The following is an 18456-nucleotide window of genomic DNA, read 5'->3' on the forward strand; positions in this document are numbered from 1 at the left end:
CCAGCACGATTTGATATTCGAATATCGAGTCCACGGACGTTTATTACATTAAAAAATGTATACACCAATGCTGAAAGAGTTTGCAGATCGACTCTCCCAAATGTCGCCTCTCCCGACATTATCAAACTACATACAGGTATTATAGTATATTATGGTTACTACATCTACTACAGGTATAATAATAATAACTAGGTATATTAACGGTCTAGGTGTGTCTGGCGCTAAACCAAACCCACCCCTCCCATCAAACGTTATTTACTCGATGGTGATTCTGTTGCCATTGCAGCTACATAATAATCTAATATAAAAGTCATCGGTTTACTATAGTAAGTATATAAGTATAAAATTCATCCGTCCGCTCGCGACGTGGCAGACGGATCGAGCGTGTTATATTATTTTATATTAAGTTATATTCTCTAATAGCTAATATAGGTATACTACTACCAGTGGCGTTCTAGGTATTTTTAATGGAGGGGATCAAAAAATTGATTGAAAAGTTTACCATGATCTCATAAAATAACAATTGAATATTCAATATTACATTAATATTACATCGCAATAAACATTATTTTTAATACGCTTAAAATAAAAAATGTTATTGTAATTTACATTATACAGTGTGATCGCGATTTATCACAAAATATTCTGGTCGGATGACCATGAACTTGTTTCAGGATTTTTTTTACTGCATAAAGGATTCATATTACATACACTTAGTTTTGAACTGTATTCTGAAATCTGTCTAGTTTTTTCTTATTTCAAAAATTTACTGATTGAGAGTGAGTTAAAATTTCAATAAATCATATGAAATTTGTATCATAGGTAGAGAGTTGAAAATGCGATAAATGCATCGAAACTTTAACTCACTCTGAGATCAGTCAATTTTCAGATAAAAAATATGCAATATAATATAACTTCTTGCCTATATAGTTACATTATACAACCGCGGTGTTTGCCACTTACAGGTTTCAGTAAGTGCACGAAAAACACTTCTATATCAAAAATATCTGTTAATTGGGATCGTAGAAAATATCATGAGGGAATCTATATTCTCCCTTATGAGAACATTCATGATGTTTAATATAAATAAATATAAATATAGGCATGTGGCATATCTATTATACCTGCTCATATACTTATATAATAATATATATGCATGGGAGGTGGAGCTGAGCACTAACTATAGGAACGAATTTCGGCCAGAACAATTGGAATTCTGGTTCCTTCAGTATATAATTATATAATGGTTCTAGATATTTTATTTATTGGTAAAGTGTTTTAGCCAAAGTTCAGAACATTTAGGATCGATTGACCAGTTGTGCTATATAGGTCATTTTCACTTTCAGGGTTGATAGACCAATTTATTGTGCTAAATATAATATACTTATAATGGTTATTTAAATTAAAAAATAAAATAAACGCTATATATCAATGAAAAATTGTAGTATTTACTAATAAATAAAGAACAATAATAATATATTATAAAATGATAACAAGTTGTTGTGGTTAAAAATTGGAAAGAATTAAAGATGGACATTGGGGGCTGTGATACCTGATTATCACCAGAGTTGAATATTTTATGTCATCGTAACAACTTACAAAATATATTTGGTTAATTTCCTTAAATTAAGTAAAAACATACAGTAATAAACGCTTATTAACTTATTACAATAAATATAATAAAATAAATAATAATAAATTGTACATAATATTATAAAAGTACCTTAAAGTATCATCATGTTTCCCCGTGGCCCATAGTAGGTACATTATTAATACCAAACAGTTTTGTACAGTGCAAGAAGTAGTACAACGAAGTGAACGAATCGATTCATGGCTAACGATAAAACGGAAAAAAGTTCCAATTTGGGGACGTGATACCTACTATATGTTTTAATCACTTACAAATTATTATAGGTAGTTACTTAAGATTTGAAATAATTTAGTCACTCTGGTTAGAATCCAAATGAAGACTATACAGCATATTCAACGCTCGTTCGTTGATAATCGGCGATTAATAATCGCAGCAGAAATCGACAAAGAAACCCAACAAAGTCAGTAGACAACAAAAATTAGAAGTTAGAACCAAATACCTAATACGAAATTATCGTAATAATATGATTGGCAAAAATCCAAAAACTGCACGTTTACTAAAATATAATTTCATAAAATATGACCAATTTTGATTCAAAACAAGTAAAAATGCAAAAAAAAGCAAAATAAAATTTTTAACTTGAGTTCTATGTATCACGAAACACATTTTTAGCTTACTCTGATATTTTTTAAGCATTTCATAAGAAATATGCAAATGCTATAAAATCCCAACCCTGCTCATCAATACCTCAATTTTATCGATTGACAAACGTTAAATTATATTGTTTTATATTTATAAGCGCGTTTCATCGTAAAATATCGTTTATATAGGTAAGTGATGGTTTCTTCTTATTTTCTTGTTATGTATCATTATAAAATACGGTAAGGGGGACGGAGTGGCCGAGCGGACTAAGGCGTCGGTTGCAATGCACATCGTCGCCGGTTCAAACCTTGGTCACGGGTGGCAGTTCTCTAAGGGCAGACATCTGTCTGGAGAGAGAGGCCGCGACTGGGCATGGCAGATACCTACGGGTGCCCAAATCAAAAATTCTGCCAAAACAAACACACACATGTAAACAAATCTACAGTACCTTCCTCCTCAGTAGTACAGTACTACAGGCTAATGACCTTAGTAATTGAAGCCTTAACCCTAATAAAAAAAAATACGGGTAAGGTACCAATAAATTTACTGTGTACACTACCCATATCTATTACTTATTAGATACAGTAAAAATATTATTTATAACACTTTATTTCGTAAATTACCTGTGTAATATGTAAAACAACTACTAGTTTTTATTATCCGGGTAATATATAGGTATAGTATTCATTGTATTCACTATCCGTATTTATTACGAAACAAACGTATCCGAAATTAACCCTAGGTAAAAATATAATATGTAGAAATGTTTAATATTTTAATTAATAGTAGGTATACCGCACCCAACCACCCAAATTTAAATGTACAATTAATTTCTTGCATATTTCATATGCACTCATTGCACTCAAAATTGATCTTTTGGTTCCCAAACTCAAAAAAGGGATACTTGGTTTTTGCCTAAAGAAATATTATTCATAGTTAACCAAAAACATTTCGCTTACCACTGTATTATTTTTATTTAAAATGTTATTTAATCTTTTAGAATTTAGTAAAAAAAAAAAGTATATTAATAAAACACCAAATATTTATTAGTCCAAAGTTATGGCACATGGATTTGATAAATTCGTACCGTGTGAGCAGACCAGATTTGTATTATGTAATTTTAAATTGATTTAATTCATGTCGCTTCAATCTTGTTGATTCTTTCAAAATGTTCAAAACAATTTCTTAACTAATTTCAAGTTTCAACTAATTTTAACATACATTCCGATTTAACTTCATTAAGAATAATATTCAGGCATGGCATGATAGACGGTGATTTTGTATTGACATTTTTATTAAAGTTATACAATAATATTAATAGTATAACTATAAACAAAAATTTATTACGGCATTATAGTGGACAGTGGTAACCAAAATGTTTTTTCGTTTACTATGAATAATATTTCGTTGGGCAAAAACCAAATCACTCTTTTTTGAGTTTGGGTAAAAAAGTTCATTAGGGCGAAAAGCCGAAAACCAAAAGGTCGATTTTGTGCGAAAACATGTACGGGCGCGTGGTGTCCTGTTGACAGTCATGACCCCTGACCGCGCCCTTCACAAGTGCGTCATCATCATCATCATACACGGCTCAACTAGATAAAAATAATGGTTATCAAATGATATTATGATAAACAAACAATAATGATATGATAATATAATATATTGATAATTAAAAGACGTATAAACAGATAAACTCTTCCATACATACGGTGAAAAACATGTGTATACCGAGGACGCAAATCAAATAATATTATATTTATATAATGACGTCACATAATACGTAGTTTGTACCTAATGGATGTTATGATAATTTTGCACCGGTTGTTACTCCGATTGGCGACGAATTCGTGCGTAATATTGACACATACGTAATTTCTGCCTAACCGAGCGCGTATAATTTTAGACGCTTTAATATTATTGCATATATTATTATTCTATTAGACTGACGCGGCGCCGGGCAAACAAAAACGGCAGCGAACGACGACAACCGCCACGCAGAGGGAAAAACCGTCGCCTGACCAGAGGTAACGTCGTCGTCTTCAATTATTCGTCGTCAAGTTCCGGTTCGGTGCCATCGTCGTATTCCACGGATCATAATAATATGATACGTAGGTACAACACGTGTCATGTGTATACAAGACGAACCATTTAATTAAAGTGTAAACATTTAAATGTACACATTCATTCAAAGTCTTGACTTATTTGAAAATATTTTTCTTTACAAACAAATTTTAAGTAATTGCGTAACATTTTTTGAAAATAATAATATAAGTATAACAAATTTTTTTAAATTTTAAATTTTTTGAATTACAACATACATTTTTAATTGTATATTCCGAATAGCTATTAATATAATAATTCGATACATTTGAATTGAATTTCAAACGAGTAGTAATTAATTTAAATTATTAAGTTTAGAGGAGCTGAGAAGAAGAGCACAGTGGTAACTTTGGTAAAATGTTGGTCCACTACTCCGTTTGCATCTAAAATGTATAAATCCCACTTATAAAGTATACTTAACCACAATTATAACTATACTAGTTAAAATTCTATGTATCAAAATAATCGGACAAATGTCTTACTTGAATATGAAATGTTTCATTAAAAAAAGTAGGACTAAAAAATTATAACGTTAGGAAATTGTTAAAATATAATTTTTTTTTAAGTGTTGTTTTGCAATGAAATTAAATTATGTAAAAGTATCATTTTGAAAAAAAGTTAAAAGTTTTTGAAATAATGAGTGTACGAATAGACACTTAAATGGATCACTCTGTATAGTGTATACTACATAATTTAAGTAAGTAAATATCATATTGCGCTGACGAGTGTCTTAACCACAGAGCAATAATTACTTTACACGGTTTTGACCGATAATAATGATATCTGTCTATACTCCATAGACTTGTGTATATTGTATATATTATATACATAGTGATAGATAGGTCGCACATACGTTATTATATATAATGTATATAATATTATATCGGTTGTGCGTGTTCACCAATACAATGTATATAATATTATATCGGTTGTGCGTGTTCACCGAAACGTGCGCGTTGTGTCTATAGTCTGTAGAAAAGAGAAGAAAAGATACTTTGATCCCCAGACATTTCAATTGTTATCAACAATCGCGATATTGACTATCAATAGACATCAGACGCTAGTTTTTTGTTATTAAAAATTCATTATGTGAGAAGAGCGCGTGTATAATATTATACACTTGCGTTAAAGGGGCCTATGTGTATATATGTTATATTGTGTATAGTACCTATAACCTATTATAGATATGCAGTACTTATGCATTTAAAATATTAATAATATGTGCATTCGGTAAACGAAACACTTCGCCGGAGTAATGTCACGAACAAAAAGTCAAGGTAAAGTAATGCGATTATTGAGATAACATTCAAATTGTATGTGTAAAAACTAAAAATACTCTAAAAGTTTCCATTTTCTGATATTATAATATATACCTATTCTCGACCAAAATAAATATGTATCTATGAAAAATGAAAAAATAAAACGTAGGTAGGCTGAATAGCCAACACGGCATAAAACCAGTACATTTTCCTTGATTTTCATTTGATATTTACATAATACGATCATACGTCGTACGCACAACTACCTATATATTATACAGTAAAATTAAAAGTGCGTTATTCTTGTTAGTAGGTACATAATTGAATTCTAGACGGTATAATCATGCAAGTTCGACAAGGGTTAAAATTAGCAACGGATGAATACATTATATATTTATGTGGCAGTATAATGTTAAATAATAATAATATATAGTAGGTAGGTCAGGTTTACAAGTTAGCACTTAGCATATTTTCTATATATAACAAAAACCGCGTACGCAACAAGATTAAATATATACCTATTCTTATATGTTACCCTTAAATAGTTGTTTTATTTTCACTAATGTACCTAGGTATACATTTTTTTATTAGACTTTAATTAATTAATTGTTTACTTAGTATTTGTAATTCATTATTTATCCAGTAACGTTTACTAAGTTTAACTATTATAAGAGCTATTAAAATAAATAGTTTTGATCAAGTTGTATGTATTCACATGACAATTTTTTTTTTCTTAAATTTATATTAATATTTATTTACGAGCATGTTGATTAAATTGTAATTTAAAAAAGCAGGTAAGTGGATGTTGTTCTGCTGTACGGTAGATTACAAGTGGGTCATTGTATAATGGTTGTATTAAATTTGAATTCAATGATATAATATCATTGTATAAGAAAAACGATTTTGATCAGAGACGGTTTGTCAGTCTGGATATTTTATATTGTTATTATTTATTTTATGATGTATAGGTAATCAAGTTGAACTAATATTAAAATAGTACAATTTTTTATTCGTTTCTATGGTGATAAACAAAGCATTAGAAATTAAAAACGCATTTTTAGCGTTTTTTCGTAATTTTTCGGTGGTTTTTCCAGTGGCATTAAATAACTATTGAGAAAATCGAAAAATGATCTCTCTCTCAAGTACCATCTTGATCCAATTTGCTAAAAGATAAGGTACTACATGTTGAAATCGAAACACTCCTTCTGGAAAAAAATTTGTATACAGGATATAAAAAAAAAAATAAAAAAAAAATAAACCCCATTGTAAAAACAATAGCTCTCTCGCTCCGCTCAGAATCTAAAACCATAGCTATTATATATAGTATCATAATAAATCGTTTAGAATATATAAATATATAATTCGTAAAAAGTAATTAAAATAACTTCAACACAATTTTGAGAAATAAGTTAACTCCTTTCAAAAGAACTTTTTCATCTTCTATGCTAACAAGTATACAACACGAGGCGATTAAATGCCATCAAACACATTCTTACAAACCGTCTACATTAATGACCAGCGGAGTGCGGTCGTGCGGATCTAGTTAATAAGAGCGGGCGTAACCGTTTCCCGCCAAAATGACCCTCGCCCGTTATCACCATAACCGTTATACGCTAAATGTTATTTTCCGATTTCCTCCAAAAAAAAAAAATTAAGACAAATAAAAAATAAAGAATACCTACATTTAAAAACACATTCATGGGCAATTAGCTATAGTTTGTTAAACAAATCTCTTTTTCATATGGTAAAATATATTCTATGTGTCAAAATATGTTTAAATTTTTGTACTTTTTACGAAGTTTAAATTTTTATAATTTAATGTATTATTTGGACGAGAAACTTGTGATGTTGCTAGTTATTAATATTTATATTTTTACTGCTTATACCTACTATTCGTTTTATTTTATATGCATTTAATATGATCAATATCTATCATCTGTGATCAATGGCGGATATATCCTAGCTCTGGAGGGGGGGGGGTGAATTTCAAATCCACAGAGGTAAAGACGTACAACCCTTCCCATTATTTTAGATTGTAATAATCCCCCCGTACATCGTAATCATTACAATTTGAAGGATTAAGGTTCAAGGGTTCTCAATAATTTATTATTTTATAATTTATAATTTATTATATTATTTTGTTTGGCGGAAATCAGAATATAGCTTTGGCGGAAAACGGTCATGGTTATAACAGACGAGGGTCATTTTGGCGGAAAACGGAAACCCCCATACCAGTGGCCAGCAAGCCGATAAGTGAGATGTTTGGCCTGTCCTGAACACCTAAGCAAATGATTCTACTGCTGTGAAATTTGAAAATTAATTTAATCTTTCAGTTGAGTATTGTATGCCCTTTAATATAGGTAAACGTATGTTTAATATGAATTATGATGTAAATTATTATAATAATAGGCATTTCATTTCATGATATAATATTTTATTATGTTCTCTTAGAGGCTAATAAGTAATAGCTTTAATTTATATGTTCAGCATAAAAAAATATTCATATAAGAACATACAGTAGGTATATACTTATATGAATACAACCCATTTTATATTATAAATATTTATAAAATGTTTGCAACACTCGGACTAATTAATTAAATAAGCCTTGCAGGTCAGCAGTGATTTAAACAGGGGTGGTGATTATCCACCTAGCAATAAAAAATAAATAAATAAAAAGATCCCTATAAACAATACACAATGAGTATTACACATGCTATACGCCTTGTATTATATTTATTCATAACGGTACATTTCTACTGTCTAATTATAATAAATTAAAATTAATTTATAAAAAAAAAAATCAGTCGCCCTTAGAACCTTGGTATTTAATGTAAACATTTGATTCGCCTAGTGGGAGCTAACTTTTATATGCACTGGTTTTTATACCCTGCGTCCCCGTGAACGGAAAATTAAACGTTTTCGAGGGAAATTCAAATCTATTAAGTACCTAATATTAGGTACACTATATAGTGTATTACACACAGTTGATTCGTAGAAACTTGAAACTCGATAGCACCATGAAGTGAATTTAATTCCTGTCACTATATAGTACTTTTAATTGGATAATAAATATTATATTTTTCTGATTTTTTTTTCAAATGAACGTATATCAAGTATGTATGAACTGTTTAATTAATTAAAAATAATTATTATGTATAACTATAACCTATATATAGAACGTATATAAGTCAAGATATTTACGTTATATTAATTTATAATTATATGTCTATTTATATCATATTATTTATAGTATAATTACTAAAACAATTCTTTTTTTTAAAATCATACAATTAAAAGGGCTGAACCTATGACTATATACAGGATGTGCCGCGAGAATTTATCAATTAAGATATCTCCTGATACATTTATCATAAATCTGTTTTTTTTTATTAGACTTGAAGAGACGAGGACTAGATATATTTTGTTTTTTAATTTAATTAAATTTTTTGATAAAAAAGTTTTAAAAAAAAGTTTTTTTTTTTGAAACAATTTAAGATAGCTATTTTATAGGGTTTATAATTTTTTTTAGTATATAGGTAAAACAGCTAAAAACCAGTTTTTGTCTGGGCGGCGAGTGCCCCTCTACAGCTAATGGGTATATCCTCACGGGACAGACAAGTTGTATATAGTATATTATTATTAGTATATAATATGATGATTTAAATAATATATTTTGACTAAAAACATGAACGCATATTTCATGGTAAGCTATCAGTTTTTTAAAAAAAATCTTGATAAGATATTATATTCTAACAACCTGAAATTTTTCCTGAAAAAAACGATATATTATTTTTAATAAGTCGATAAGCTGGATGAAGGAGGAAAAATTAAAACTTTATCAGCACTGAAAAGTCTTCAAATCATACACGATAATAAATTATATCTAATTGTGGACCATGCAATCGGCAGTATTTAAAATATATAAAAAATAGTGAGATAAAGTCAATAATTAATTTATTGTAATTTTTTTAATTTCAAATTATTATAATAATTTATGAATATACATTTATATAAATAATTCGTGAGTTGTATAAAGCGTATTCGTGCAAAATGGAACCATAACATAATATATAGTTAGGTATATTATGTCTTACCAAGTATCTAATTGACTTATATAATTACTTTAATTCTAATAAATATATCTAATTTCAAGTTAAAAATAAATAATAACTACAGCAACTAAAAAAAATGTTTCAAAATGTTAAAATAAAATAATTAACAGTACATACTGGATACGGAAAATCTTCATCGTCATTTCACACCAGTTTTTTTGAATTACTGCAAAGGAGGTTAACACTCGTCAAATGGAATGACAAAATAAGACGAAACACATAGGTAAACCTGCATAATTCGCCAGATATTATTACATACATACCTTTTTAATTGTCACCACAAATCACAATATTAATATGACGTTTTTATTTAAATATTTAAATATTTTATTTCCAAGCATTTTTCTATTTGAAAACAATATGTAACTACGTACTAAGTTCGTAAACGGCTAAATTTTGTACAATATATTTATATATATCAATGAATGTTTGTGTGTGTGTCCTTTATGCGTTCCTAAACCGTTCATCCGATTGCGTTGAAATTTGGTACAGCGATAGATTAGACCTCTAGGAAAAATATAGGCTAATTTAAAAAGGGTAAATTAGAGGTCCAACCCGGGAAGGTGCTCAAACTGGAAATTTGAGATTTACGATGGAAATGTTTGTTTGTAAATGGTTGCTACTGATCTTAATAATAATAATTATTATTAAAGCGATACGCCTGTTGCCGCAGTGGATTTTGTATTAATTGACTGTATTAATCTGCCGTATGTTGATTTAAGTGAAAACGACACTAACTTAGTATAACTTTGATACTTCAGAGTTAAATTATACACTTACGTACAAATCCATAGTCCTATGTACAAACCAAACGAGGTCCGCTATCATGATCGAGATTGCCTACCTGATAATATACTGCTGCGAATCTCACTGACAACGCCGATCGGGATGTCTATACATTAAAATATAATATAATTTACACTTGAAAAAAGACAATGCTTCCACATCGTGTCAGTGGATATTTTAACTAATATACTAGGCGACAGAAATGCAGCCTAGAGAAATTTGTTTGTCGCCTAGTATATGATATATTTAATAACTGAGCGACGACGATTTTTTGTAAAATTTTCTTTGCTTGAAATTAATATATAATTTTATTTATTGATTATTTATTATTTTTATTATTTATTTATGACGTATATCATTTCGTTTGACAAATTATTACCAGGATAGAAACCCATGTGACCGTTCACCGTAGCGTCCGTAGCCCGTACCTATAGAATAATACAATACAAGAAAGCAATTTATTTCACGCAGCACGCGAAAATGCGACATATTTCATCTAGTCGTTAGTGGTCCCGACAAATATCTACAAATTGATTATTTTTGATTTTTTTTAGTCCTTGTTCCTACAAGCTATTAGCTAAATAATTATTTCACTTTGAAAGTTTGAACCTTAAAACAGTTTAAACTTTTAAGCCTTCAAAGTAATACATCATACGGTATGACGACAACAGGACGACTTTCGTCTTTCGTTATAAAATAATTTTAAATCTAATATTTTATACTTGTACAACTAAATACGCCAGTACCTATTTTCAATAATTATAATATATTACAAAATACAATAATACTAAATGAAATATATATAATAGCATAATATGATACCTACGTATAACGTATTGAAATACTACTATTTTTACTAGTATTTATAACCAATGGTATTACGCATTGGTGTAATATTATTAATATTCTGTGAATATTCAATGTAATAACTATTATTATAAAGTATTTTTTATTAATTATTAATTTATATAGTATTTAATATTTTGGATTATTATTATTAATTATTTTTAAATTCATTTTTACAAAATGGAATATTTTTTAATCTGTGGTTTAGGAATACAATAAACTTAAAGTTAAAATAAAATAAATTAGTTCATAAGACATGAGTTACTAAATAAAACGGAAAAAATGTAACTAGTTATTTCAGTTAGTTAAAAGTAACTTAACTTTTATTAACAATATTGATTCTATTTTTTGGTAATTAAAAATAATTAATTGACCTAACTCATAAATTATTTGTAATTATCTATGTGTTGTGAGTTTTGATGGTATTGTTAAATATAGGTAATATTTTCTATAATATTTAATACTGAACATTTTTTTATAAGTTCATAATATGTTGATTTTGATAGTCAGTGTGAAATTTTTTTTTTAATGTCGCCCAGTGATAATTCCTTAAAATATCCACTGCATCCGTGTTGCACCCAAAAGTAGTTGAACAATCAGAATTTTTTCCGGGCAGTCTGGTGTGTTTAACGCGGTAGTTGGCCCCAGTAACTAATGTGTGCTGCGGTCAAGCATCGTCCGGGGTCGCTAGCTCCCGGATGGGTAACCACCCGGATTTTTAGCGACAAATTCACGCCTTACATAAACACGTGTTCCCCAACCAACCGTAACCGCCCCTCATACACCCAATGACCTTTGTTTCCGAGGGTCATTTAAAAATAATATATTATTATTATCACCCTCACCGATATATGATTCAATATTTACGCAGACAGCTGTAACGGTAGTTTAGTAGTTATAACTTTGATTAAAATGATACTCAGCATTGTAACCTATTTGCGTGTAAAATAATTAAAAATTACCTTTAAATAAAAAAAATTATACAACACAATCGTCAATCATAGTATTATCAAATACATATTGTGTAGAAAAATATAATATTTCATTTCAATTATGGGACAGACAACACTGTTTCGTAATGCTTCAATGGCAATTTTTTTCAATTATATAGATTTTTATTACCCATAGCCCATAGGTACAGTTCTGCAGATATTATTATATACCTTTTGAAGCGTCATCATAATATTATTATGACATTTTCAAAGTACTTTATTTCCACGTATTTTGTTATTTGAAATTTAATTTACAATTTACTCTAAGTTCGAAAATATTTTAAAACCGCTGGATTTTGTTCAGTACCTACGACTCACGAGTAGGTGTAAGTACAGTAATCAATACCTGAGTGACCGCGTGTTTTAAACTTGTATGTATAGCAGGCTTGTATTTGATTAAGCATACAACGTAGGTACTTATATTAAATAGTACTTTATAACTTACAAATCCAATATTAAATATAAAAATATATTTATTGGAAACAAAATAAATATTTTACATTTTATAAGCAATAAGAAATGAAATTGCACTAATCATCAAAATCAGAGAAGGAATCATCCCGAAGATGATATTATTGATATTATATAATATATTATGTATATTGTATATTTTTATATATATATATATATATTATATATATATAGTTTAGATATTTAGATGATAATTTAGTATAATATATAAATATAGTGAAATTTATTTCTAAAAAATGTCTGTAGAAAATAATATAATAATATGATGACAATTAATAATTTTTCTTCTGTACATGCGTTATTTGCGCCCTTTGGTTGTTTGAAGTAAATATTATACATGCCTACTTACATGGCCTAATACATATTTAAGCTGCTGCCACAGGTATGCTCGAGTATAAATAATTAACTAACTGTCGAGTTTAAATGTCGTAATAACAGTTGGATAAAGTTATCCTATTTAATTATGAAGGTTTTCGAATAAAAAAGTTTTTTTTTATAACCACTAAAAGACAAACTATTTGTCCTTTGGTCGAGTCTCTGTGTTGTACACAATACTATATAGACATATAGTTGTGTATTATATTGCTACAATTAGTTTAATGACGTTAATCGATGTAAACAAAAATATAATATATTATTAACATGTTGCAAAATGCATAATGATCTACAACTTGTTTTTAAACACAAATCACAAAAATGCATAAAACTAATCACAAATTATGTATCTCTAAGTTCACAAACACGCATTATAAAATATGCGTTGACTATTAAAAGCAATCGAACAGTTTTGATTTCAGATATTTTAAGATATATATATTTACCTTAATACCTTAACATTATTTTATACAGGTACTTACGTATTTCAAGTCGAACAGTTAACAGAATTCGAGTTTAGTTGGCGAAAACAATATTTAATATTATAGTAATATAGTATAATGTATAATGTATATATGGAAAACAATAATCGTACAAACGTGGTAACAGTTTACAGTAACATAATATGTTTATTTCGTTTGTCTTTTACAAAAGTCAATAATGTAATAAGGGTTATAATAAATTAATCCAATAACTATATAATATGCAGCCTAAATCATATAATTAAACATTATGCAAAAACCATCCCAAATGTTTTGTGTTTTTAATTCCATAAAAAATAACCAATGATACATAATAATATAATCGATATTTTGTTCCGATACATATTCCGCGTAGTTTTAGCAGACAACATATTTTTTTTTTCCTTAACTATGGCAGAGTCTTCTGAAATAACATAAAAATAAACGAGTCATTTTAACAAACAATAATAATATTCGAAATCGAATTATACAATAATAAAATAATATGTACTTATATCGCGCGGATGGGGGATATAATTAACATAAAAAACATAATAGTACAATATTATTAATAATAATAATGATAATAATAATAATAATAATAATAGTAATGTTAACAACACTTTTATAATATAAAATAATAACGTAAAGGAGGATTGTATACACAACACTGCAAGAGGACTGAACCGCAATGTGTGCATAAATTAATAATAGTAATAATAAAAAAATTCCATATTATAATATAATATAATATTAATATGGTTTGATGGTTTTTCGGACGACCGCGATTACCCGGTTATCAGTGTATGTGTATCCGGTTACAGTACAATATATACGGCATGATATTATTATTATTATTATTACTATAATAATCATATTATAATAATTAAATACAGTTGGTGTACACATCGATCGTTTTCACACATCCGTGTGACCCTCACTACACACGGCTCTGACGTCGACGCACGGTGATGATCTGTCATTGCAGGTACATTTCCAAACAATATATGAATCGGATACTACGACATCGAGTTGCACCTCAAACGGAGGGTTAAATAATATAATGTTCAGTGTGATTGTCGGGGTCGAGTGACGAAAAAAAAGTCGTTCGCGGTGTGAAATAGCACATATTATAATCACATCACATCGCACGAGAATATAAAATCGTAATGAAGGCAAATATCAATATATCATGGCACGGTCACATAATACATTTTCTGATATCATATCATATTATGGCAAGTCTCGTGTGTGTGTGTGTGTGTGTGTCACGAGTATTGTTCGAATAACGTTGGCGAGCATTACATAAAAAAACTATAATATAAAACATTTATCAACATTATTACGAATTTACGTCCTAATCGCACACGTGTGTGGTGTATGTGGACGACCACTCTGCAGTCAGAGACGAAACGGAAAAGAAAACGTTTTTCCATAGATTTTCGACCAGAATTTACACTATTCACTGTTCTATAATATATATAATATTATCAAGCTGTTTTGTGTGTATGCACATAATATTATAATATTATTATCATACCGTGATGGTATACCTAACACTGCAATGTTATTATGTACCTTGCGGGAAGTGTTCTCTACTCAAAATTTAAATGAACATATCTATACAGTATATAGATTGTGGTTTCCTTTAAAATAATGTATAAATTTATAATTATAAGCTATTGCAAGTCAATTATTATTTTATTTTCTCACGATTTTCGAACTTATAGAGGAGTATGATGGCTCTATCGTTATTTGTTTTAATTTTATCGTGTAAAGGTCAAACACGCACTACGGTATTATAATAATACATCATTATTTGACATAATATTAGTGTGTAACATATAATATATACTCGATCACAGTGACAGAAAACTAGGTTTATGAATATTCATAATTAGGTAGGTAGGTATATAAATTCATTATACTATTGGTCCGTGTAACAGTTGAGCCTAAATTCCGTTTTCAAATGTAAAAATAAAATAATAAAAACTGATAAGACCATAAAAAAATTATATAATAATAATAATAATAATAATAATGATTAATACAACTAATCGCGGTCCCGCAGGTCGCAATGACCCGTAAGCGATATTGTCGCGATGAGATTGTTAACGGAGGAAGCTCTATCGCAGTATGATCTCGTACATCAACATAATAATATTATTATATTATATGACCGGACCTAATAATAATATTAATATAATATAATATAATGTATTCAGGAAGACTACGCACGTACAAAATATAATAATATCGATAGTAATAATAATATAGTAATGATACAAACAAACGGACAACTAATATTAGTAGGATAAAAACACTGCTGCAGGCTTTGTCTTATCTATTCTAAAACGAAATAATATGTAGCGCACAGCTTTAAAAACTTGTGTCATTGCTCCCTCTTACCAGCAATACAGATACGATAAATTATTATATTTTAATATACAAACGGAATCGGAAAACAAAACTAAACAATATGATAATAAAAACAAAATGTAAATAAAACTGCCGGCACCGGACTTCTTTTAAACGCGGATTCGCTCGCCAATTATGTCTTATATAATATAATAATAATATATATAAATTATATATATGTAAAAAAAAAAATATGCTATTGATAATATTTTATACAGTAATATATAATTTATTCATAATTTAATAATAATAATATAATGGTGCATTTTACAACATTAACCGTTAATTAATAAGGCACAACGACTTAAACACTATAATGTAAATTATACGATAATAAAACATCGAAACGAGACAAGACCTTCGTCGTCGTGGTTTTTTATCTCCCTTTCGCGTTTGGGGAAAGAACACACACGTGTTATGAAGACGACACACGCCGGATGATGAGATCCAAGATCCACGGATCTGACAAAACCGAAAGTCTTCTCTGGCACCACGTTGTAATTTCACATAAATATTATAGATCTCTCGAGGCCAACGATTTCGGTGTCCATGCGCAATAATGTCGTTGTCGGTCGTGTGGGACGCAGCGACCACAAGCTCGGTTTTTGTTCGACATAATATTATTATATTAATGCAACAATAATAATATTGTTTTGAATAGTTATAAAGTCATAAAGTTATCATTTTAAATAGGACATCGAGTTACCGTTTTTACTTTTTACACGCCAGGTGCTGTTGTAAAACGTGTCACGAGAGGAATATTAAATATACAAATCGGGAATTTCGTTTTCGACGTTATAATTGACTCGTTGAGTGTCCGAGAAAAAAAACGGCATTCTACTCGTATTTAAGCCACAAATTTTGTTGTTGCACAATAACGTGTGATAATAATACATGAAATAATCGTTATACCGTGTATTACCATCGTCATCGTATCACAGACAGTGAGTTAAAAATATTAATTTGATAAATATTATTTTTGTATCTGATAGGGGTGGGATGACTGGGTTTGGGGGAGAGGTGTTTGAAAGGCACACCCGCCGTTGTTGGTGCGCACAAACGAAACATACCTTTTTTATTTTACTTTTTTTTTTATAGAATGACGTTAAAAACGATATTTTACGACACGGCGGCGGCGGTGAGATGATGAGGACTTCTCATCACCATTGGTTGTAGGTGTTGTAATCACCGTAATACTGGCCCGGACCGTAGTTATGGTGATGACTGGGCCTGGCTATGTGCTCGGTAGAGCAGCACGAGTGAAACCGGTTGTATCCGCCAGCATACGACTGTTCCCGGTTACTGTTGTTCATGTTGATGTTGCTGTTGCTGCCACTGCCTCCGCCGCCGTTGTTGTTACCGTTGCTGCTGTTGTAGTACTGGTTTGATGGCAACGGCTGCTGTTGTTGCTGGTAATGCATCCGGTCGTACGGCCTGTAATACTCCTGTTGGTGGTTCTGGTAAGGCGTCTGCTGGTTTTGGTGATGGTATTCTTGGTGATACCGCTGCTGTTGGGCGTGATGATGATGGTTCCGGTTGTATGGGTCTTGGTGGTGGTACGGAGGTACCTGATGTCTGCCCACCGCGGCACCGGTCACGTCGTAACCCGCGTACTGTTGGGCGGCCACGGCGGCAGCCGCTGCAGCGGCGGCGGCTGCCGTTCTGGTCTGCTTGTTGCGCCTGTTTTGGCCGCCGCCACGCTGCGCGCGTCCACGCCTGTTCTGTTGCCGCGGTGGTTCGAACGACGACGACGCCGCCGCCGTGTGCTGTTCGTCGGATCGCTGCGACGTCCCGACGCCGGGCTGTTGTGCGGTAGTCGAGCCCGACCGACCGGCCGACTGACATTCGCCGATTGCCGTGTCTTTCGGCGGTTCGTAGTACTCGTGCTGCGAGAACCTGCCTATCTCGGTGGACCCGAAGGCCTGATGAAAATTTGGCAACCTGCCGTTGGACTCCCTGCCCTCGCACGTTAAGTCGCCGACGAGTTTGCCGTTGCCACCTGAGCCCGTCACACCTCCACCGTCCCCATCACAAGCGTCGGGCCGGTTGCCGTGATCGACGACTTCGTCGTTTATGATGGTCGAGAGCCAGTCTATGGACTCCTCCTGTGAAATCGGCATGGAAAAAAAAAATGGTTTTCTCGTTTTACTAACACTTGCGGAACATAATAGAATAGGTATATTATAAATATTAGCCTTAGCGACGGATGCCAAACGGGAATGTATGCGGACACGGACGAGGAAGGAATGGACGGACGGATCACCACGCTTGACGAACTATAGAAATAAATAATATTGAAACGTGCACGTGGCGTTAATTTTGTGGACGGACGACAGCGAGTGCAGACAGTGTATATAAAATATATCGTTAATCGTTATACTATAATATGTGTATGATATA

At 30.8% G+C, this 18456-nt stretch overlaps 1 protein-coding gene across 2 annotated transcripts in view; it reads right to left on the bottom strand.

Annotated features, from left to right (window-relative positions):
- Positions 1-15073: 15073 nt before the first annotated feature.
- LOC100570041 (ell-associated factor Eaf) overlaps positions 15074-18456 on the bottom strand; it is a 62031-nt gene continuing 58648 nt past the window's right edge. For both annotated transcript variants that reach the window (XM_016804323.2, XM_008184818.3), the window contains one exon: positions 15074-18161. In XM_016804323.2, the coding sequence (XP_016659812.1) occupies positions 17217-18161 (945 nt within the window). In that variant the 3' untranslated portion in view covers positions 15074-17216. The remainder of the gene's footprint in view (positions 18162-18456) is intronic.

The sequence above is a fragment of the Acyrthosiphon pisum genome, chromosome A1 (genome assembly GCF_005508785.2).
Source record: "Acyrthosiphon pisum isolate AL4f chromosome A1, pea_aphid_22Mar2018_4r6ur, whole genome shotgun sequence".
Classification (NCBI taxonomy): domain Eukaryota; kingdom Metazoa; phylum Arthropoda; class Insecta; order Hemiptera; family Aphididae; genus Acyrthosiphon; species Acyrthosiphon pisum.